We start from the raw sequence: 25,081 nt of genomic DNA, 5'->3' as shown, positions 1-25,081 counted from the left end.
ATGTTCCTCTGGCCCCAAATCCCTGAGATCCCTGTGCCAAAAATCCCTGAAATCCCCTCATTCCTATAACCCCAAATCCCTGCAATCCCTGTGCCCCAAATCCCCCCAATCCTACGGCCCCAAATCCCTGAAACCCCTGTGCCCAAAATCCCTGAAATCCCCTCGTTCCTATAGCCCCAAATCCCTGATCCTACAGCCCCAAATCCCTGAGATCCCTGTGCTAAAAATCCCTGAGATCCCCTCGTTCCTACAGCCCCAAATCCCTGAAATCCCCTCGTTCCTATAGCCCCAAATCCCTCTGATCCTATAGCCCCAAATCCCTGAAACCCCCGCGTTCCTATAGCCCCAAATCCCTGAAATCCCCTTGTTCCTATAACCCCAAATCCCCCATTCCTACAGCCCCAAATCCCCTCATTCCTACAGCCCCTGATCCCCCATTCCTATAACCCCAAATCCCTGAAATCCCCTTATTCCTAGAGCCCCAAATTCCCCCATTCCTACAGCCCCAAATCCCTGAAATCCCCTTATTCCTATAACCCCAAATCCTCTCATTCCTACAGCCCCAAATCCCCCATTCCTACAGCCCCAAATTCCCCCACTCCTATAACCCCAAATCCCTGAAATCCCCTTATTCCTATAACCCCAAATTCCCCCATTCCTACAGCTCCAAATTCCCCCATTCCTATAACCCCAAATCCCCGAAATCCCCTTATTCCTATAACCCCAAATCCCTGAAATCCCCTTATTCCTGTAACTCCAAATTCCCCCATTCCTATAACCCCAAATCCCTGAAATCCCCTTATTCCTATAACTCCAAATTCCCCCATTCCTACAGCCCCAAATCCCCTCGTTCCTGCAGCCCCAAATCCCCCTGATCCTATAGCCCCAAATCCCCCAAATCAGCCCCAAAATCCCCCAAACCCCCCATTCCTAAAGCCCAAAATCCCCTCATTCCTGAAATCCCAAATCCCCCAAATCCCCCATTCCTAAACCCCAAATCCCCCAATTCCTAAAGCCCCAAAATCCCCCAAATTCCCCTATTCCTAAAGCCCCAAACCCCCCAAAATCCCATTTTTCAAGCCCCAAATTTCCCCATTCCTAAAGCCCCAAAATTTCCCAAATCCCCCAATTCCTACAGCCCCAAAATCCCCTCATTCCTGAAGTCCTAAATCCCCCAAATCCCCCATTCCTGCAGCCCCAAATCCCCCAAAATCCCATTTTTCAAGCCCCAAAATTCCCCAAATCCCCCCATTCCTACAGCCCCAAAATTTCCCAAATTCCCCCATTCCTAAATCCCCAAATCCCCATTCCTACAGCCCCAAATCCCCCAAAACCCCATTTTTCAAGCCCCAAATTCCCCCATTCCTAAAGCCCAAAATCCCCCAAATTGCCCCCATTCCTGAAGTCCTAAATCCCCCAATTCCTACAGCCCCAAATCCCCCATTCCTAAATCCCCAAATCCCCCAAAATCCCATTTTTCAAGCCCCAAAATTCCCCCATTCCTAAAGCCCCAAAATCCCCAAAATCCCCCATTCCTACAGCCCCAAAATTTCCCAAATCCCCCCATTCCTGCAGCCCCAAATGTGCCATTCCTAAAACCCGAAATCCCCCCATTCCTAAACCCCAAAATCCCTCAAATTCCCCCGTTCCTGCACCCCCAAAATCCCCAAAATCCCATTTTCCAAGCCCCAAAATTCCCCACTCCTAAAGCCCAAAATCCCCTCATTCCTGAAGTCCTAAATCCCCCAATTCCTAAAGCCCAAAATCCCCCAAATCCCCCCATTTTTAAAGCCCCCGAACCCCCCAAATTCCCCCAAATCCTACAACCCTAAATCCCCCGTTCCTAAACCCCAAATTCCCCCATTCCTACAGCCCCAAATCCCCCAAAATCCAATTTTTCAAGCCCTAAAATTCCCCAAATTCCCCCATTCCTAAATCCCCAAATCCCCCATTCCTACAGCCCCAAATCCCCCAAAATCCCAATTTTTCAAGCCCCAAAATCCCCCAAATCCCCCAAATTCCCCCAATCCTACAACCCTAAATTCCCCATTCCTAAACCCCAAAATCCCCCATTTCTACAGCCCCAAAATCCCCCAAATCCCCCATTCCTAAAGCCCCAAAATTCCCCAAATTCCCCCATTTTTCAAGCCCCAAAATCCCCAAATCCCCCCATTCCTAAAGCCCAAAATCCCCCAAATCCCCCATTCCTAAACCCCAAAATCCCCCATTCCTACAGCCACAAATCCCCCAAAATCCCATTTTTCAAGCCCCAAAATTCCCCAAATCCCCCCATTCCTAAACCCCAAATCCACCCATTCCTACAGCCCCAAAATTCACCAAATCCCCCCATTTTTCAAGCCCCAAAATCCCCAAATCCTCCCACCCCCTTCCCCCCATACACCTTAAAAAACCTCAACTTTTCTAACCCCAAATTCCCACTTTTCTCCTCAAAATTCCCATTTTCCTAAAAAATTCTCATTTTTAACCCAAAATCCCATTTTTTCTTCTCCATGAATTCCCACTTTATACCCCAAATTCCCATTTTTCTCCTCAAAATTCCCATTTTCCTAAAAAATTCTCATTTTTTAACCCAAAAGCCCATTTTCTTCTCCATGAATTCCCACTTCATACCCCAAATTCCCACTTTTCTCCTCAAAATTCCCATTTTCCTAAAAAATTCTCATTTTTTAACCCAAAATCCCATTTTTTTTCTCCATGAATTCCCATTTTATACCCCAAATTCCCACTTTTCTCCTCAAAATTCCCATTTTCCTATAAAAATTCTCATTTTTTAACCCAAAATCCCATTTTCCTACAAAAATTCTCATTTTTTTACCCAAAATCCTCATTTTTCTCCTCAAAATGCCCATTTCCCTTCACTAACTCCCCAAAACTCTTGAAATACCTTTAAAATTCCCCTTTTCCCATAAAAACTTTCTCAAATATTATTTTTTACCTCAAAACTCATTAATCCTCTCAAAAAAAAGCTCATTTTTCTCTCACAAAACTCATTAATTCCCTTTTTTCCCTCAGAAATTCCATATTCCACTCAAATCACCCCAAAAAAATCCCCTTTTCCCTCCCAAAATCACTTTTTTTTCACTCAAAACACCCCTAAAATTCAAATTTTTCCCCTTTTTCCTCTCAAGACTCCCCTCAAATCCTCTTTTTTCTCCTCACATTTCCCCCAAAAAATTCACTTTTCTCTCAAAATTTCACTTTTCTCCCCCATAACTTCCCAAAAAATGCTTTTTTTCTCCCCAAAATCCCTCATGTTCCCCTCAGAACTGTCCTAAAAACCAAATTTCCCCTCACAATTCCCACAAAAATCTCTTTTTTCCACACTAAAATCACTTTTTTCCTACTCACAACCAGAAATTTTATGAAGTTTAGGGAGTGGAAATGAAAATTACTTTTTTAATACAAAACTCCCCCCAAAAAATCAAATTTTCCCCTCAGAACTTTCCCCCAAATTCACTTTTCCCCTCAAAATTCCCAAAACCGCCAATTTTTCCCTCAAATCTCCAAAAAAATTCCCATTTTTTACCTCAGAATTCACATAAAATCCCTCTCCCCCCTCACAACTCCAAATTTGTCATTTTTCTCCTCAAATCTCCCCAAAATTCCCCAATTTCCCCCTCAAAATCACTTTTTTACTTCATGAACTTAAAAAAAAATGACATTTTTACCTCACAAACTTAATTTCATTTAAATTTTACCTCATAACTCTAAATTTGCATTTTTCGCCTTCAAACACCCCAAAAATCCCAGATTTTTCTCCCAAAACCACTCCAAAAACAATTTTTCCCCTCAGAACCCTCCAAACTCCAATTTTTACTTTAAAACTAAAATAAATTAAACTTTTACTCCTCAGACTTCTCCTAAAAACCTTCAATTCCTTCAAAACTTTTTAAAATATTATTTTTCCCCTTCACAAACTTTTTAAAATTCATTTTTTCCCCTCTAAACGCCCTTTTTCCCCCAAAAATCTCCAATTTTTCCCTCACAAACCCCTCAAAAAACCAACTTTACCCACAAAAAACTTCCCAAACAACATCACACCACGAATTTTCCACCAAAAAAAAATTCACTTTTTTCCTCATATTCCCATTTCCTGCAGAAATACCCCAAAATTCCCATTTTCCCCTGAAAACTCGCTCCAAACCTGCATTTTCCACCCCAAAATTCACAATTTTCCCTGATTTACCCCAATTTCCCCTAAAGCTTAACAAAAAACGCCTTTTTTTCACCCAAAATCGCCTTTTTTCCACTCGAATCTGCTTTTCCCTCCTCAAACCTTCATTTTCCCTCAAATCCTCTATTTTTCCCCTCAAACCGACTCAAAAATTCTGATTTTTATCCCAAGTTCCGCTTTTCCCCTCACAAACCTTCCAAAAATTCCCACTTTCCCCTCAAAAATCCCAATTTTCCCCTCAAAAATTGCATTTTTTCCCTCAAAAAACCCCATTTTCCCCTCAGAAATTGCATTTTTTCCCTCAAAAAACCCCATTTTCCCCTCAAAAATTGCATTTTTTCCCTCAAAAACCCCATTTTCCCCTCAGAAATTCCTTTTTTTCCCCTCAAAACTCGCCGAACTCCCAACTTTCCCCTCACGAACCCCAAAATCCTGATTTTATCCCAAATTCCGCTTTTCCCCTCACAAACGCCCTAACAACCCCAATTTTCCCCTCAAAATTTCCTTTTTCTCCTCAAAAATTCCCATTTCCCCCTCAGAAATTCCCTTTTCCCCCTCCAAAATTCCCATTTTCCTCTCAAAACTCCCCGAACTCCCAACTTTCCCCTCACGAAGCCCAAAACCCCCATTTTTAACCTCAAATCCCATTTTCTCCCCCAAAAAAAATCTCTTTTCACCGCCAAACTTTCATTTTCTCCTCCCGTGCCCCGAAATGTTCTGATTTTCCCCCAAAATCCCCTTTTTTTTCTTTAAAACCCATTTTTCCCCTCACAACTCCGCCGATCTCAACTCTTCACCCCCAATTCCTCCTCTAAAAAAATTCCAATTTCCCCCAAAACTTCTTTTTAACCGAAACCTTCCCTTTTTCACCCGAACCCCTTTTTTTCCCCCCTCACACCTTTTCCTCCCCCTAAACTTTCACTTTCCCCCTCAAAACTCCTTTTTTACACCCCAGCTTTCCCCTTTTAGCCTGAAATTTCCCCTTTTAGCCTGAAATTTCCCCTTTTTACCTCACATTTCCTTTTTTCCCCCCAAATTTCCTCTTCCGCCCCCAACTCCCATTTTGTCCCCTCACGCCTCCGTTTTTCACCCAAACCCCCATTTTGCCCCCAAACCCCAATTTTTCCCCCAATACCCACCCCCAAAACTCCCCCTTTTAATTTTATTTTTCCTCAAATTCCCCATTTTCCCCCCCCCCAAGTCCGTTTCCCCCCCCTCCCCCTCACGCCACCCCGCCCTTCCCCCTCACGATCCCGCCAAGGCCGCGCGGGCCTCGCCCCTCCCCCCCCGTTCCACCGCCCCCCGATACCCCCCAGACCCTCCCGCCGAGTTCCCCCCGACCCTCACCTGTTCCTCTATCGCCGACAGCTCCGCTCTATCGCGACAGAACCCTCGCGATCCCTACGCGGCCTCGCCGCCGAGCGGAGCCGACGCTAAGGCGACGCCACGCGCGCCCCCGCCTCCACTTCCGCTAGGAGCGCATGCGCGGGCGCGGGCGGTGACGGGGCTGGTAGTCCGTTAGCTCCGCCCGTTCCGCCAACGGCTGTGAGTGAGGACTGCAACTCCCAGCGTGCACCGCGGGGCGCCGCCATCTTCTGCCTCTCCTGCGGCGCGGTGCGCGCTGGGAGTTGTAGTCATTTAGCGACAACGTTCATTGGTTAGTAAGGAGGCTTGGACTACGACTCCCGGCGTGCACCGCGCGCGGCCGCCATCTTGTGACAACCACAACCCGCCGCCCTCAGCGGGGTCAGCCGAGCCGCTAAGGGGCGCAAGGAAACACCCGAGGGTTTTAATAAAAAAAAATGCGATTTTCGGCTTTTTTTTCCGGATAAAAACGTGGAATTCGGGGCGTTTCCCCAACAAAGGGGCGGGGATTGGGTGGGCTCCTTGTAGAGGGTGGGGTTACGATGGTTTTCTTCGTAAAGAGGCGAAATTGGGGGGGGTTACCCGACAGATGAGGGAAGGCAAAAGGAATTTTTCCTACAAATAAACAAAATTAAGGATTATAAAATTACACAATTCGCGGATTTTTTCCTTTATAACCTGCAGAACTCAGGGGTTTTTCCATGAAACACGCAGAGTCAAGGATCGATAATAAAATATTTAATAAAAAAACCAAAATCAGGCAAAAAAATCCCCTAAATTCTCGATTTTCCCTCTTTTCTCCGGGGTTTAGAGAGTTTTACCCTTAAAAAAGGGAATTTTAGGGTTTATTCCCTTAAAAAAGCTCAGAAATGCTGGCGGTGTCTCGGAGGGGCGGGGTCGGGGGTGTTTTTCCTTCGAAAAAGGCAAAAATCGGGAAAATTTGGGGGGAAATGGGGAAAAATGAGGGGGGAAAAAGGAAAAATTGAGGATGAAAAGGGGGGAAAATCGGGAAAAAAGAGGGAAAATCACGGAAAAAAGAGGGAAATTCTGCGAAAAAGAGGATAAATATGGGAGAAAAAAGAGTGAAAATAAGGAAAAAAGGGGAAAATCAGGGAGGAAAAGGGGAAAACCAGGGATATAAAAGAGTGAAAAAGAGGAAAAATAGGGAAAAAAACAGGAAAAAAGGGAAAATCAGGGGCAGAACCCCCAGACAGGAACAAAACTTTGGCATTTTCCCTCCTTTTAGAAGAAAATTTTGGATTTTTGGTCTTTTGGGGGGGGGGGGGCCAAGTGTGAGGGAATATCCCCCAAAAGAGCGAATTTGTGGCATTTCCTTCCCCCAAAAATAATAAATAAATAAATAAAAATTTAAGTTTTGCCACAAAAACGCCCAAATCTGGGATGTTTGGATGTTTTTTTTCCCCCTTCTCCAGCTGTAAAATCTGATTTTTTTTTTTTTTTTCCTTTGGGTGAAAAACGCCCCCAAAAAAAAGGGATAAAAAAATAATAAAAAATTAATAATGATAAAAATGGTATTTTTTTTTTTTTTTCCCTGAGGGATAAAAGGGCGGATTTTGGGATTTTTCTCCCAAAAAAGGGCAGGGCCGGGGGGTCCCTCCCCCTCCCCCCCCCCCCAAAAGGGGCCCCCGAGCCCCTCCCCCACCCCCGCCCGGATTCGGAGCCGCTCCGGAGCCATGGAGGTAACGGGACCCCCGAAATTGCCCCAAAATCCCCCGAATTCACCCCTAAAAAACGCCCCCGAACCCTTCAGATCCCACCCCAAACCAACCCGGGAACGGGAAAATCAGAAAAATCCACCCTGGGAACCCCAAATTCCGCCCAAATCCACCCCAAAAAAGCCTCAAAAATCCCCCGAATCCACCCCAAAAACTCCTCAAATCACCCCAAAAAGCCTCAAAATCCCCCCGGATTAACCCCAAAATTCCCCAAAGTCACCTCAAAACCTCCCAAAATTGCCTCAAATCCCCGGAATTCACCCCAAAAACTCCCGAAAATTCCCTCGAACTCCCTGAATTCACCCCAAAATGCCCCAAATCCACCCCAAAAAGCCCCAAAATTCCCCAAAGTCACCTCAAAACCTCCCAAAATTGCCTCAAATCCCCTGAATTCACCCCCAAAACTGCCCCAAAATCCCCCAAATTCACCCCAAAAAATATCCCTGAAATTCCTCCCGAATTCGACTCGAGAACCCCAAAAATCCCTCAAATCCACCCCAAAATCGCCTCAAATCCACCCCAAAATCGACCCCAAAAAAGCCCCAAAATCCCCGGAATTCACCCCATAAAACTCCCAAAATTCCCTCAAACTCCCTGAATTCACCCCAAAATGCCCCGAATCCACCCCAAAAAGCCCCAAAATTCCCCAATTTCACTCCAAAACCTCCTAAAATTGCCTCAAATCCCCTGAATTCACCCCCAAAACTGCCCCAAATTCACCCCAAAAAAAATATCCCTGAAATTCCTCCCGAATTCGACTCGAGAACCCCAAAAATCCCTCAAATCCACCCCAAAATCGCCTCAAATCCACCCCAAAATCGCCCCCAAAAAAGCCCCAAAATCCCCTGAATTCACCCCAAAAACTCTCAAAATTCCCTCAAACTCCCTGAATTCACCCCAAAATGCCCCAAATCCACCCAAAAAAGCCCCAAAATTCCCCAATTTCACTCCAAAACCTCCCAAAATTGCCTCAAATCCCCGGAATTCACCCCCAAAATCCCCCAAATTCACCCCAAAAAATATCCCTGAAATTCCTTTTCAAATTCGCCTCGAGAACCCCAAAAATCCCTCAAATCCACCCCAAAATCGACCCCAAAAAAGCCCCAAAATCCCCGGAATTCACCCCATAAAACTCCCAAAATTCCCTCAAACTCCCTGAATTCACCCCAAAATGCCCCAAATCCACCCCAAAAAGCCCCAAAATTCCCCAATTTCACTCCAAAACCTCCTAAAATTGCCTCAAATCCCCTGAATTCACCCCCAAAACTGCCCCAAATTCACCCCAAAATCGCCTCAAATCCCCCCAAATCGACCCCAAAAAAGCCCCAAAATCCCCTGAATTCACCCCAAAATGCCCCAAATCCACCCCAAAAAGCTCCAAAATTCCCTCAAATCTCCCCCCCCCCAAAAAAAAAAGCCCCAAAATTCCCCAATTTTACTCCAAAATCGCCTCAAATCCCCCAAATCTGCCCAAATTCCACCCAGGAACTCCAAAATTCCCCCCAAATCCCCCCAAAATTCCCTTAGGAAACCTCAAATTTCCCCTAAATTGACGCAAATTAACCCAAAATTCCCCAAATTCCCTTCAGGAACCCCCAAATCCTCCAGAATTCTCCCCAAATTCCCTTCAGGAACCCCCCAAGATTCCCCCCAAATTTCCTCCAAATTCCCCTCAAAATCCCTCAAAATTTCCCCCAAAATTTCCCAAAATTTTCCCCAAATCCCCCCAAAATCCCCCTCAGAGACCCCAAAATTCCCCTCAGAGACCCCAAATCCCCCGAATTCCCCCAAACGGACCCAAAATCCCCCAAATTTGCCCCAATTTCCCCCCCAGTTCGTGGCCGTGGCGCTGCTGGTGGCGCTGGGGACGCTGAGCCAGGGGCAGCCGATCCGGCCCCAGGGTGAGACTGGGACGGACTGGGATGGACTGGGATGGACTGGGATGGACTGGGATGGACTGGGAGGGACTGGGATGGACTGGGATGGACTGGGATGGACTGGGACAGACTGGGACAGAATGGGATGAACTGGGATGAACTGGGACGGACTGGGATGAACTGGGACAAACTGGGATGAACTGGGATGAACTGGGACAGACTGGGACAGACTGGGATGAACTGGGATGAACTGGGACAGACTGGGACGGACTGGGACAAACTGGGATGAACTGGGACAAACAGGGACAGACTGGGACGGACTGGGACAAACTGGGATGAACTGGGAGAAACTGGGAGGGACTGGGATGGACTGGGAGGGGATTCAGGACAGTGGGAGGGAACTGGGACAAACCGGGAGGGAACTGGGGATACTGGGATGAACTGGGAGGGGATTTGTTTATACTGGGAGGGACTGGAACAAACTGGGATGGACTGGGAGGGGATTGAGAGGGACTGGGATGGTCTGGGACAGACTGGGAGGGGATTGAGACAAACTGGGATGAACTGGGAGGGACTGGGAGAGACTGGGATGGGACTGGGATGAACTGGGATGAACTGGGAGGGGATTCAGGATACTGGGAGGGAACTGGGATGGACTGGGACAAACTGGGAGGGAACTGGGGGGGGGATTCAGGACACTGGGATCGGACTGGGTGTGGCACTGGTGATACTGGGCTGAACTGGGAGGGACTGGGATGAAGCGGGAGGGGATCGGTTTATACTGGGAGCGACTGGGATGAACTGGGATGGACTGGGAGGGGATTGGGATGAACTGGGATGAACTGGGATGAACTGGGAGGGGATTGGGATGAACTGGGATGAACTGGGATGAACTGGGATGAACTGGGAGGGGATTGGGCTGAACTGGGATGAACTGGGATGAACTGGGAGGGGATTCCCCACACTGGGAGGGGCCTGCGCTGGGGGGGGAGGGGCTCACACACCCGGCCCCATTTCACCCCCCCTCCCCCGCCCCCCCCCGCATTAACATTTCCCCCCTCCCCCCTCTCCCCTCCCCTCCCCCCCCCCCAGCGTTCCCCTCGCTGTGCCCGCCCCTCCCCCCCCGCGACTGCCAGGACGTGCACGCGGGGGGGGGCGCGCGAGGACGGCGTGTACCTGGTGTCCCCCGGGGGGGGAGGGGCGCCCGTGCCCGTCTACTGCGACATGAGCACCGAGGGACACGTGTGGACGGTACCGCCCCTCCCCCACCTTCAAAACGACCCCCCCGATTGCCCCTCCCCCACGTTCAAAATGACCCCCCGATTGCCCCTCCCCCACCTTCAAAATGACCCCCTGATTGCCCCTCCCCCATCCTCAAAATGACCCCCTGATTGCCCCCTCCCCCACCCTCAAAACGACCCCCCCGATTGCCCCTCCCCCACCCTCAAAATGACCCCCTGATTGCCCCTCCCCCACCTTCAAAACGACCCCTTGAATTGCCCCTCCCCCACCTTCAAAATGACCCCCTGATTGCCCCTCCCCCACCTTCAAAACGACCCCTTGAATTGCCCCTCCCCCACCTTCAAAATGACCCCAGAATTGCCCCTCCCCCACCCTCAAAATGACCCCCTGATTGCCCCTCCCCCACCTTCAAAATGACCCCCCCGATTGCCCCTCCCCCACCTTCAAAACGACCCCCCCGATTGCCCCTCCCCCACCCTCAAAATGACCCCAGGATTGCCCCTCCCCCACCTTCAAAATGACCCCCTGATTGCCCCTCCCCCACCTTCAAAATGACCCCTTGAATTGCCCCTCCCCCACCTTCAAAATGACCCCAGAATTGCCCCTCCCCCACCTTCAAAATGACCCCAGGATTGCCCCTCCCCCACCTTCAAAATGGCCCCAGGATTGCCCCTCCCCCACCTTCAAAATGACCCCCTGATTGCCCCTCCCCCACCCTCAAAACGACCCCAGGATTGCCCCTCCCCCACCTTCAAAATGACCCCAGGATTGCCCCTCCCCCACCCTCAAAACGACCCCCCCGATTGCCCCTCCCCCACCCCTGAATCGCCCCTCCCCCACCCCCAAAATCCCATTTTGACCCCCCCCCTAAATCGCCCCTCCCCCATTCCCCTCTTCTGCTCCTCCCCCTTTCCCTTTTGCCCCTCCCCCATTTTTTGCCCCTCCCTCCTCTTTCCCTGCCCCTCCCCCACCTCTTTTACCCCTCCCCCATTCCCCTTTTTTTTGCCCCTCCCCCCCGTTCCTCACCCCTCCCCCATTTTTTTCCCTCCCCCACCTCTTTTACCCCTCCCCCATTTTTTTGCCCCTCCCCCCCCTTTTTTTCCCGCCCCTCCCCCATTTTTTTGCCCCTCCCCCCCTTTTTTTCCCGCCCCTCCCCCATTTTTTTGCCCCTCCCCCCCTTTTTTTCCCGCCCCTCCCCCCAGGTGTTCCAGCGCCGCTTCAACGGCTCCGTCAGCTTCTTCCGCGGCTGGAACGACTACAGGGCCGGCTTCGGGCGCGCCGACGGCGAGTACTGGCTGGGTACGACCAGGAGGGACCAGTAGAAACCAGTAGGGACACAAAAATCCCCGTAAAAATCCATAAAAATCCATAGAAACCAGTATAAACCAGTAGGGACCAGTACGGACCAGTATAAACCAGTATGGACCAGTACGGACCAGTAGAAACCAGTAGGGACACAAAAATCCCCGTAAAAATCCATAAAAATCCATAGAAACCAGTATAAACCAGTATGGACCAGTAGGGACCAGTATAAACCAGTATGGACCCAAAAATCCCTGTAAAAATCCATAAAAATTCATAGAAACCAGTATGGACCAGTACGGACCAGTAGGGACCAGTATGGACCAGTATGGACCAGTATGGACCAGTATGGATCCAAAAATCCCTGTAAAAATCCATAAAAATCCATAGAAACCAGTATAAACCAGTAGGGACCAGTACGGACCAGTATAAACCAGTAGGGACTCAAAAACCCCTGTAAAAATCCATAAAAATTCATAGAAACCAGTATGGACCAGTATGGACCAGTACGGACCAGTATGGACCAGTATGGACCAGTATGGATCCAAAAATCCCTGTAAAAATCCATAAAAATCCATAGAAACCAGTATAAACCAGTATGGACCAGTACGGACCAGTATAAACCAGTATGGACTCAAAAATCCCCATAGAAATCCATAGAAACCAGTATAGACCAGTATGGACCAGTATAAACCAGTATGGACCAGTAGAGACCAGTATGGACCCAAAAATCCCCATAGAAATCCATAAAAATCCACAGAAACCAGCATGGACCAGTACGGACCAGTAGAAACCAGTATGGACCAGTATGGACCAGTATGGACACAAAAATCCCCATAGAAATCCATAGAAATCAGTATAAACCAGTATGGACCAGTATAAACCAGTATAAACCAGTAGGGACCCAAAAATCCCCGTAAAAATCCATAAAAATTCATAGAAACCAGTAAAAACCAGGACCAGTACGGACCAGTATAAACCAGTATAAATCAGTATGGACCAGTATGGATCCAAAAATCCCCGTAAAAATTCATAGAAACCAGTATAGACCAGTATGGACCAGTATGGATCCAAAAATCCCCATAGAAATCCATAAAAATCCACAGAAACCAGTATGGACCAGTACAGACCAGTAGAAACCAGTATGGACCAGTATGGACCAGTATGGACCCAAAAATCCCCATAGAAATCCATAGAAATCCATAGAAACCAGTAGAAACCAGTATGGACCAGTAGGGACCGGTAGGGACCCAAAAATCCCCATAAAAATCCATAAAAATTCATAGAAACCAGTATAAACCAGTATGGACCACTATAAACCAGTATGGACCAAAAAAAACCCATAGAAATCCATAGAAACCAGTATAGACCAGTATGGACCAGTATAAACCAGTATGGACCAGTAGAGACCAGTATGGACCCAAAAATCCCCATAGAAATCCATAAAAATCCACAGAAACCAGTATGGACCAGTACGGACCAGTAGAAACCAGTAGGGACCCAAAAATCCCCGTAAAAATCCATAAAAATTCATAGAAACCAGTAAAAACCAGTAGGGACCAGTACGGACCAGTATAAACCAGTATGGACCAGTATGGACCTGTATGGACCAGTATAAACCAGTATAAATCAGTATGGACCAGTATGGATCCAAAAATCCCCGTAAAAATTCATAGAAACCAGTATAGACCAGTATGGACCAGTATGGACACAAAAATCCCCATAGAAATCCATAGAAATCAGTATAAACCAGTATAAACCAGTATGGACCAGTATAAACCAGTATGGACCCAAAAATCCCCATAGAAATCCATAAAAATTCATAGAAACCAGTATGGACCAGTATGGACCAGTATGGACCAGTAGGGACCAGTAGGGACCAGTATGGACCAGTATGGACTCAAAAATCCCCATAGAAATCCATAGAAACCAGTATAAACCAGTATAAAACCAGTATGGACCAGTATGGACCCAAAAATCCTCATAAAAATCCATAAAAATTCATAGAAACCAGTATAAACCAGTATGGACCAGTAGGGACCAGTACAAACCAGTATGGACCAGTATGGACCAGTATGGACCAGTATAAACCATCACGGACCAGTATGGACCAGTATAGACCAGTATGGACCAGTATGGACCAGTATAGACCAGTATAGACCAGTATGGACCAGTATAGACCAGTATGGACCAGTATGGACCAGTATGGACCCAGTATGGACCTGTATGGACCAGTAGGGACCAGTAGAAACCAGTATAAACCAGTATGGGACCAATAGAAACCAGTATGGACCCAAAAATCCCCATAGAAATCCATAGAAACCAGTACAAACCAGTACGGACCAGCATAAACCAGTATGGACCAGTATAGACCAGTACGGACCAATACAAACCAGTATAAACTAGTATGGACCAGTATAGACCAGTATAAACCAGTATAGACCAGTACGGACCAGTACAAACCAGTATAAACTAGTATGGACCAGTATAGACCAGTATGGACCAGTACAGACCAGTACAAACCAGTACGGACCAGTATAAACCAGTATAAACCAGTATGGATCCAAAAATCCCCATAGAAATCCATAGAAACCAGTACCAACCAGCATAAACCAGTACAAACCAGTATGGACCAGTAGAAACCAGTACAGGCCAGTACAGACCAGTACAAACCAGTATGGACCATTATGGACCAGTATGGATCCAAAAATCCCCATAGAAATCCATAGAAACCAGTACAAACCAGTATGGACCAGTATAGACCAGTATGGAACAGTATGGACCCAAAAACCCCCATAGAAATCCATAGAAATCAGTATAAACCAGTATGGACCAGTATGGACCAGTATGGACCAGTATGCACCACTATAAACCAGTGTGGACCAGTATAAACCAGTATGGACCAGTATGGACGATTGGTGCCCCCCCGCAGGCCTGCAGAGCCTGGCGCTGCTGACGCTGCAGGGCCGCTACGAGCTGCGCGTGGAGCTCGAGGACTTCGAGAACAACTCGGCCTCGGCCACCTACGGCTCCTTCGCGCTGTCGCCCACGGCCGTGAGCGCCGACGAGGACGGCTACACCCTGCACGTGGCCGCTTCGTCGACGGCGGCGCCGGTGAGCGCGGCGCGCGGGCGCGGGGGGGAAAACTGAGGCGGGGATGGCCGTTGGGCGGTCAACGGGAGTCAACTGTGGTCAACGGGGGTCAACGGGGGTCAACGGTGGTCAACGGGGGTCAACGGTGGTCAAGGGTGGTCAAGGGTGGTCAATGGTGGTCAACGGTGGTCAACGGTGGTCAAGGGTGGTCAAGGGTGGTCAACGGTGGTCAACGGTGGTCAACGGGGATCAACGGTGGTCAACGGTGGTCAAGCAAACCAAGGTTGATCCATTGAGGAGTCAATGGAGGTCAAGCAAATCATGGTTGACCGTTGGGTGGTCAATGGTGGTCAATGGGGGTCAATAGGAGTCAATGGTGGTCCATGGCGGTCCATGGTGGTCAATGGGGGTCAAGGTTGACCATTGGGTGGTCAATGGGGGTCAATGGTGGTCAACGGTGGTCAACGGGAGTCAATGGGGGGCAATGGGGGTCAAGGTTGACCATTGGGTGGTCAATGGGGGTCAATAGGAGTCAATGGTGGTCCATGGTGGTCAATGGGGGTCAAGGTTGACCATTGGGTGGTCAATGGGGGTCAATGGTGGTCAATGGGGGGTCAATGGTGGTCAACGGTGGTCAACGGGAGTCAATGGGGGGCAATGGGGGTCAAAGGAGGTCAATGGTGGTCAAGCAAACCAAGGTTGACCATTGGGTGATCAATGGGGGTCAATGGTGGTCAATGGGGGTCAATGGTGGTCAATGGAGGTCCATGGTGGTCAATGGGGGTCAAGGTTGACTATTGGGAGGTCAATGGGGGTCAATGGTGGTCAATGGGGGTCAATGGTGGTCAATGGAGGTCAATGGCGGTCAATTGAGGTCAAGCAAATCAAGGTTGACCATTGGGTTGTCAATGGTGGTCAACTGAGTCAAGGTTCACCATTGGGAGGTCAACAATGGTCAATGGGGGTCAATGGGAGTCAACGGTGGTCAATGGAGGTCAGTGGGGGTCAATGGTGATCAATGGGGGTCAATGACGGTCAACTGAGTCAAGGTTGACCATTGGGAGGTCAACGGTGGTCAGTGGGAGTCAATGGTGGTCAATGGGGGTCAGCTGAGTCAAGGTTGACCATTGGGTGGTCAACGGTGGTCAACCGAGTCGAGGTTGGCCATTGCGAGGCCAATGATGGTCAAGGAAATTGAGGCCGACCATTGGGTTGTCAATGGTGGTCAACTGAGTCAAGGTTCACCATTGGGAGGTCAACGGTGGTCAATGGAGGTCAAGCAAACCAAGGCTGACCATTGGGTGATCAATGGTGGTCAACAATGGTCAACGAAATCAAGGTTGACCATTGGGTGGTCAATGGGGGTCAGTGGTGGTCAAGCAAACCAAGGTTGACCATTGGGTGGTCAACGGTGGTCAATGGTGGACAACCGAGTCAAGGTTGACCATTGGGTGGTCAATGGTGGTCAATAGGAGTCAATGGTGGTCCATGGTGGTCAAGCAAGTCAAGGTTGATCCATTGGGTGGTCAATGGGAGTCAATGGTGGTCAAGCAAACCAAGGCTGACCATTGGGTGGTCAATGGTGGTCAATGGTGGACAACCGAGTCAAGGTTGACCATTGGGTGGTCAATGGTAGTTCCTGGTGGGCAGCCGAGTCAAGGTTGACCATCGGGTGGTCAGTGGTGGTCAATGGTAGCTCCTGGTGGTCGGCCGAGTCAAGGTTGACCATTGGGTGGTCAATGGTGGTCAACGATGGTGAAGTGAGTCAAGGTTGACCATTGGGTGGTCAGTGGTGGTCAATGGAAGTTCACGGTGGTCGGCCGAGTCAAGGTTGACCATCAGGTGGTCAATGGTGGTCAATGGTAGTTCCTGGTGGGCAGCCGAGTCAAGGTTGACCATCGGGTGGTCAATGGTGGTCAACGGTGATCAATGGTGGGCAGCCGAGTCAAGGTTGACCATCGGGAGGTCAGTGGTGGTCAATGGTAGCTCCTGGTTATCAGCCAAGTCAAGGTTGACCATTGGGTGGTCAGTGGTGGTCAATGGTAGCTCCTGGTGGTCGGCGAGTCAAGGTTGACCATTGGGTGGTCAGTGATAGTTCCTGGTTATCGACCAAGTCAAGGTTGACCATTGGCGTGGTCAATGGTAGCTCCTGGTGGTCGGCCGACTCAAGGTTGACCATTGGGTGGTCAGTGGTAGTTCAGGGTGGTCGGCCGACTCAAGGTTGACCATCGGGTGGTCAGTGGAGCTCCACCAAGCCACGCTCGGCCGCGGGGACACCAACGCCGCTCCCCGCTCACCGCCCGCCCCCCGTGTGCCCCTGGCAGGCGACTCCCTGAGCTACCACAACGGGCAGAAGTTCTCCACCTTCGACCGCGACCAGGACCTGTTTGCGCAGAACTGCGCCGCGCTCTCCTCGGGCGCCTGGTGGTTCCGCTCCTGCCACTTCTCCAACCTCAACGGCTTCTACCTGGCCGGGCCCCACCTCTCCTACGCCAACGGCATCAACTGGGCCCAGTGGAAGGGCTTCTACTACTCCCTCAAGCGCAGCGAGATGAAGATCCGGCGCCTCTGAGGGGGCCGCGCCCGGCCCCGGGCCACGCCCGCGCGCGCGCCACGCCCCCTTCCGGACGCGCCCCACCCCCCCCCCCTTTGTGTTGACCCCGCCCTCAATAAAGGCCCAGCGTTGATTGATTGGTCGGGGTTGGGGTGGTGGAAATATCTCCGGGGGGGTTCTGGGGGTGGTGGTGGCATCTCCAGGGGGTGGGGGTTTGGGTGGGTTTGAGGTGTTTTGGGGTCTGCGAGGTCACTTGGCTCCTCCCACCTCTAATTAAGGAAGATTTCGGTTGGTCAGTAAGGTTTGGGGTGGTGGAAACATCTCGGGGGGTTCTGGGGTGGGATTTTTTGGGGGCAGTTTGAGGTGTGTTGGGGTCTGCGAGGTCACTTGGCTCCTCCCACCTCTAATTAAGGAAGATCTCGGTTGGTCAGTGGGGTTTGGGGTGGTGGAAACATCTCAGGGGGGTTTAGGAGGGGGAATTTTGGGTGGGTTTGAGGTGTGTTGGGGTCTGCGAGGTCACTTGGCTCCTCCCACCATTGATTCATGGAGGGCTCGGTGGGTCAGAGCGAGTTGGGGTGCTGGAAACATCTCGGGGGGCGTTTTGGGGGTGGTGGGGGGCTTCTCCGGGGGGGGAATTTTGGGGGGGGGGGGGGGGGTTGAGGGTCGTTTGAGGTCCCCCATAAACCCCTGTGGGACCCTGCAGAACCATGTAAACCCCTACAGAACCTATGGGACCCCATAGAACCCCATAGACCCCTATAGAACCCCATAGACCCCTATAGAACCCCATAGATCCCTATAGGACCCTATAGAACCCCCTATGGGGACCCTATAGAACCTATGGGACCCCATAGAACCCCATAGATCCCTATAGAACCCTATAGAACCCCATAGAATTCTATGGGACCCTATGGAACCCCATAGATCCCTATAGAACCCTATAGAACCCCATAGAATTCTATGGGACCCTATGGAACCCCACAGATCCCCTATAGGACCCTATAGAACCCCATAGAATTCTATGGGACCCCCATAGAACCCCATAGATCCCTATAGGACTCTATAAAACCCCATAGATTGCTATAGAACCCCATGGAACCCCATAGATCCCTATGGGACCCTATAGAACGCCATAGACCCTTATGGGACCCTATAGAACCCCCATAGACCCTTATAGAACCCCATAGACCCCTATGGGACCCCATAGAACCTGATAGATCCCTATGGGACCCTATAGAATCCCATAGATCCCTATAGGACCCCATAGAACCCCATAGACCCCTAAAGGACCCTATAGAACCCCATAGAACCCCATAGATTGCTATAGAACCCCATGGAACCCCATAGATCCCTATGGGACCACATAGAACCCCATAGACCCCTAAAGGACCCTATAGAACCCCTATAAACCCCTATGGGACCCTACAGAACCCCATAGATCCCTATAGGGCCCTATAGAAACCCTATAGAAACCCTATGGGACCCATAGAAACCCTATGGGACCCTTATAGAACCCCATAGAGCTCCATAGATCCCTAAAGGACCCTATAGAACCCCATAGACCCCTATGGGACCCCATAGAAACCCCATAGATCCCTATGGGACCCTATAGAACCCCATGGGTCCCTATAGAACCGCATAGAACCCCATAGACCCCTATGGGACCCCATAGAACCCCATAGACCCCATAGAACCCCATAGATCCCTATGGGACCCTATAAAACCCCATAGACCCTTATGGGACCCCATAGAACCCCATAGAATTCTATGGGACCCCTATAGAAACCCATAGATCCCTATAGAACCCCATAGACCCCTATGGGACCCTACAGAACCCCATAGACCCCTATAGAACCCCATAGAACCCCATAGATCCCTATGGGACCCTATAGAACCCCTAAACCCCTATGGGACCCTATAGAATGCGCCCCCAAACCACTTCAGGACCCCCTGTGAAACCCCTAGACCCCCTACAGAACCCCACGGGATCCTATAGAACCCCATAGATCCCCTATAGAACCCCACAGACCGCTTCAGAATCCTATGGGACCCCTATGGGACCCTATAGAACCCCATAGACCCCTATGGGACCCTATAGAACCCCATAGATCGCTATAGAACCCCACAGAACCCCACAGATCCCTATGGGACCCTATAGAACCCCATAGATCGCTATGGGACCCTATAGAACCCCATAGAACCCCCATAGAACCCCATAGACCCCTATGGGACCCCATAGAACCCCATAGAACCCTATCGAACCCATAGACCCCTATGGGACCCCATAGAACCCCATAGATCGCTATAGAACCCCATAGAACCCCATAGATCCCTATAGAACCCCATAGACCCCTATGGGACCCCATAGAACCCCATAGATCCCTATGGGACCCCATAGGACCCCTATGGGACCCATAGAACCCCATAGATCGCTATAGAACCCCATAGAACCCCATAGAACCCTATAGAACCCCATAGACCCCTATGGGACCCCATAGAACCCCATAGAACCCTATAGAACCCCATAGACCCCTATGGGACCCCATAGAACCCCACAGATCCCTATGGGACCCCATAGAACCCCATAGATCGCTATAGAACCCCATAGAACCCCATAGAACCCTATAGAACCCCATAGACCCCTATGGGACCCCATAGAACCCCATAGATCCCTATAGAACCCCATAGACCCCTATGGGACCCCATAGAACCCCACAGACCCCTTCAGAATCCTATGGGACCCCTATGGGACCCTATAGGACCCCCAAAACCGCGTCAGGACCCCCATAAACCCCCCCGCCCCCCCCCCCCCCCGTCCCCCCCCCCCCCCGTCCCCCTACGGGATCCCGTATGCGGCCCCGCCCACGCGCGGTGACGTCAGAGGAAGGGGGGCGGGGCCTGTCCGGCCCCGTAAAGGTCGCGGGGCTATAAATAGCAACGGGCGGCGAGAGAGGGGCGCGGGCAGGTGCCGGGGGGCTCTGGGGGGCTCTGGGGGGATTTGGGGGCTCTATAGGGGCCTATGGGGGGGATTTGGGGTGCTATGGGGGGGCTACGGGGGCTCTATAGGGGCTAGGGGGGCTCTATGGGGGGGCTATGGGGGGATTTGGGGGGCTACGGGGGCTCTATAGGGGCTCTATGGGGGGGCTATGGGGGGATATGGGGGGGCTCTATAGGGGCTATGGGGGGATTTGGGGGGCATTGGGGCTATGGGGGATATGGGGGGGCTATGGGGGCTCTATAGAGGCCTATGGGGGGGATTTGGGGGGCTACGGGGGGGGCTATGGGGGGCTGGGGGGGCTACGGGGGCTCTATAGGGGTTGGGGGGGGCTCTATGGGGGGCTATGGGGGGGCTCTATGGGGGGATTTGGGGGGCTACGGGGGCTCTATAGGGGCTAGGGGCTCTATGGGGGGCTATGGGGGCTCTATGGGGGGCTATGGGGGCTCTATGGGGGGATATGGGGGGGATTTGGGGAGGCTATGGGGGGGCTCTATAGGGGCTATGGGGGGGCTATGGGGGGATTTGGGGGGCATTGGGGCTATGGGGGATATGGAGGGGCTATGGGGGGGATATGGAGGGGCTCTATGGGGGCTATGGGGCATATGGGGGGGCTATGGGGGCTCTATGGGGGGCTATGGGGGGATTTGGGGGGGCTATGGGGGGGCTCTATAGGGGCTATGGGGGGGCTCTATGGGGGGATTTGGGGGGCTACGGGGGCTCTATAGGGGCTCTGGGCTCTATGGGGGGCTATATGGGGGGGCTATGGGGGCTCTATGGGGGGATATGGGGGGGATTTGGGGGGGCTCTATAGGGGCTATGGGGGGATTTGGGGGGCATTGGGGGCATATGGGGGGGATATGCGGGCTCTATAGGGGCCTATGGGGGATTTGGGGGGCTATGGGGGGATTTGGGGGGGCTCTATAGGGGCTATGGGGCATATGGGGGGGCTATGGGGCATATGGGGGGGCTATGGGGGGATATGGGGGGGATTTGGGGCTGTGGGGGGCTATGGGGGGCTGTGGGGGGGCTCTATAGGGGCTATAGGGGCTATGGGGCACATGGGGGGCTATGGGGGGGCTATGGGGGGCTATGGGGGGGATTTGGGGCTGTGGGGGGGCTATGGGGGGCTGTGGGGGGGCTCTATGGGGGAAAGGCCCATAGAGGGGGTGGGGGAGGGCTCTATAGGGACCCCATTGTGTCCAGGGTCCACTCCCACTGTCCACTCCCCACTGCCCCCGTCCACCCCACTGTCCACTCCCCACTCCCACTGTCCACTCCGTGTCCACTCTGAGTCCACTCCGTGTCCACTCTGAGTCCACTCTGTGTCCACTCCAGCGTCCACTCCCCATTCCCAGTGTTCGCCCCACTGTCCACTCCACTGTCCACTCCCCACTCTCAGTGTCCACTCCTCATTCCCAGTGTCCACTCCCCACTCTCACTGTCCACTCTGTGTCCACTCCGTGTCCACTCTGAGTCCACTCTGTGTCCACTCTGTGTCCACTCTGTGTCCACTCCAGCGTCCACTCCCGATTCCCAGTGTTCGCCCCACTGTCCACTCCACTGTCCACTCCCCACTCTCACTGTCCACTCTGTTTCCACTCCGTGTCCACTCCGTGTCCACTCCCCACTCCCACTGTCCACTCCGTGTCCACTGTGTCCACTCCCCACTCTCACTGTCCACTCCGTGTCCACTCCGTGTCCACTCCCCACTCCCACTGTCCACTCCGTGTCCACTGTGTCCACTCCCCACTCTCAGTGTCCACTCCGTGTCCACTCCCCACTCCCAGTGTCCACTCCGTGTCCACTCCACTGTCCACTCCCCACTCTCAGCGTCCACTCCTCATTCCCAGTGTCCACTCCCCACTCTCAGTGTCCACTCCGTGTCCACTCCCCACTCCCACTGTCCACTCCGTGTCCACTCCCCACTCCCACTGTCCACTCCGTGTCCACTGTGTCCACTCCCCACTCTCAGTGTCCACTCCGTGTCCACTCCCCACTCTCAGTGTCCACTCCCCACTCCCAGTGTCCACTCCGTGTCCACTCCGTGTCCACTCCCCACTCTCAGTGTCCACTCCGTGTCCACTGTGTCCACTCCCCACTCTCAGTGTCCACTCCCCACTCTCAGTGTCCACTCCGTGTCCACTCCCCACTCCCACTGTCCACTCCGTGTCCACTCCGGCGTCCGTCCGTCCGTCCCCATGTCGGCGCTGGACATTGTCCGCGGCGGCGGCCGGAGCCTGGATCGCCGCCTGGCCCGAGTGTCCGGCGCGGCGCTGCTGGCCGGGCTGCGGGCGGCCGGAGCCGTGTCCGAGCCCGAGGCGGCCGCGCTCGGCCGGCCGGACGGCGGGGGCTGGACGCGGCGACTCCGCGCTCTGGCCGCGGCCAAAGGCGAGGGGACGTGCCGGACGCTGCTGGCCGTGCTCGAGGGGCTCGAGGGGCCGCCCCCGCCGGGGCCCTTCGGTGAGTGAGGGAGTGACCGAGTGAGTGACCACTGCCGTGTCCGGCCGCGGGCCGTGGTCACTCCGGTGGTCACTCCGGTGGTCACTCCGGTGGTCATTTTGGGGATGTTTTGGGATTTTTTTCACATTTTCCCCAATTTTTATGACCCAAACTTCATTGAGTGACCACTCCAATGTCCAGCCATGGGGTCACTCCATTGGTCACTCTGTGGTCACTCCATTGGTCACTCTGGTGGTCATTTGGGGATTTTTTGGGGATTTTTTCCCATTTTTCCCAATTTTTATGACCCAAATTTCAGTGAGTGACCACTGCCATGTCCAGCCATAGGAGCAATGCCCAGTGGTCACTGCATTGGTCACTCATTGGTCACTCTGCGGTCACTCCATTGGTCACTCTGGTCACTCAGTGGTCACTCATTGGTCACTCAGTGGTCACTCATTGGTCACTCATTGGTCACTCTGCGGTCACTCATTGGTCACTCATTGGTCACTCATTGGTCACTCTGTGGTCACTCTGTGGTCACTCTGTGGTCACTCCATTGGTCACTCTGCGGTCACTCCATTGGTCACTCCGGTGGTCACTCATTGGTCACTCATTGGTCACTCTGGTCACTCAGTGGTCACTCTGGTCACTCAGTGGTCACTCATTGGTCACTCAGTGGTCACTCATTGGTCACTCATTGGTCACTCTGCGGTCACTCATTGGTCACTCATTGGTCACTCATTGGTCACTCTGTGGTCACTCCATTGGTCACTCCGGTGGTCACTCATTGGTCACTCATTGGTCACTCATTGGTCACTCAGTGGTCACTCATTGGTCACTCATTGGTCACTCAGTGGTCACTCTGTGGTCACTCATTGGTCACTCATTGGTCACTCTGCGGTCACTCATTGGTCACTCATTGGTCACTCATTGGTCACTCTGTGGTCACTCCATTGGTCACTCTGGTCACTCAGTGGTCACTCATTGGTCACTCAGTGGTCACTCATTGGTCACTCTGTGGTCACTCTGTGGTCACTCATTGGTCACTCATTGGTCACTCCGTGCCCATTTTTTGCCCGTTTTCCCCGTTTCTCGCAGATTTTTATGACCCGCAGCGCGACGCCGCCCCCGCGCACCGCTCGGACTGTCCGTGCTGCCGGCCCCGTGAGGATGATGAGGGACCCAAACCCGGGGAGGAAGGCCCCGAGGAGGAGGAGGAGGAGGAGGAGGGAGAGGCCGAAAACGAGGAAGAAAACGGCGGAAACGGCGAAGGAGAAACCGAGAACGAGGGAGGAGACGGCGAGGATGAGGAGGGAGAGCCCGGAAATGGCGGCGATGAAGGCCCCGAGGGTGAGGAAGAACCCAAAAACGGCGATGAAGGCCCCGAGGATGATGATGATGATGATGGTGGTGGTGGTGGAGGGGATGATGAAGATGAAGGCGATGAAGGTGGAGGGGATGATGATGAAGATGACGGCGGCGGAGGCGATGAAGGCCCCAGTGGTGACGATGATGATGGTGGTGGAGGAGGAGGAGGAGGAGGGGATGAAGATTAAAGGGAGGGGCTGAGGAGGAGGAGGAGGAGGGTGGGGAGGAAGATGATGGAGGAGATGGAGATGGGGAGGAATTTTGGGTCAAAAAAACCAAAAATGCCCAAAATGGACACTTGGGTCGCGATGATGAAGATGATGATGATGATGAAGATGACGATGACGATGATGAAGATGATGACGAAGATGACGATGATGATGATGATGACGATGATGATGATGATGACGATGATGACGGCCTCCACGACGATGACGACGAAGATGAGGAATTTTGGGTCAAGAAATGCCCAAAATGGAACTCCGGATGATGATGAAGATGGCCTCCATGATGATGATGATGATGATGACGATGATGAAGACGACGACGATGATGATGATGATGGTGGCCTCCACGACGATGACGACGAAGATGAGGAATTTTGGGTCAAGAAATGCCCAAAATGGAACTCTGGATGATGATGAAGATGGCCTCCATGATGATGATGATGATGATGAAGACGATGAATTCTGGGTCAAAAACCCCCAAAAATGGACACTTGGGCCTCCATGACGATGATGATGAAGGTCAAGACGATGCAGGTGAAGATGAGGAGGAACTTTGGGTCAAAAAAAGCCCAGAATGGACACTTGGGCCTCCATGATGATGAAGACGACGATGATGATGAAGAATTTTGGGTCAAAAAAAGCCCAAATTGGGTCATTGTCCCACCCCACCCCCACCCGGAGC

General features: G+C 51.8%; 1 protein-coding gene across 1 annotated transcript; it reads left to right on the top strand.

Annotated features, from left to right (window-relative positions):
- Window positions 1-17,483, top strand: LOC131570669 (microfibril-associated glycoprotein 4-like). Its single transcript, XM_058823041.1, is given in 10 exon segments — window positions 1-33; window positions 5,397-5,705; window positions 7,201-7,260; window positions 9,131-9,197; window positions 10,266-10,321; window positions 10,323-10,424; window positions 11,618-11,714; window positions 14,650-14,802; window positions 14,805-14,831; window positions 17,135-17,483. Coding segments are annotated over 10 exon segments (1,152 nt in total). The 3' UTR covers window positions 17,383-17,483.
- Window positions 17,484-25,081: the final 7,598 nt, after the last annotated feature.

Source organism: Ammospiza caudacuta, chromosome 37 (assembly GCF_027887145.1).
Source record: "Ammospiza caudacuta isolate bAmmCau1 chromosome 37, bAmmCau1.pri, whole genome shotgun sequence".
Taxonomy (NCBI): domain Eukaryota; kingdom Metazoa; phylum Chordata; class Aves; order Passeriformes; family Passerellidae; genus Ammospiza; species Ammospiza caudacuta.
The sequence above is the reverse complement of the archived record's forward strand: the minus strand, read 5'-3'. Positions and strand labels throughout refer to the sequence as shown.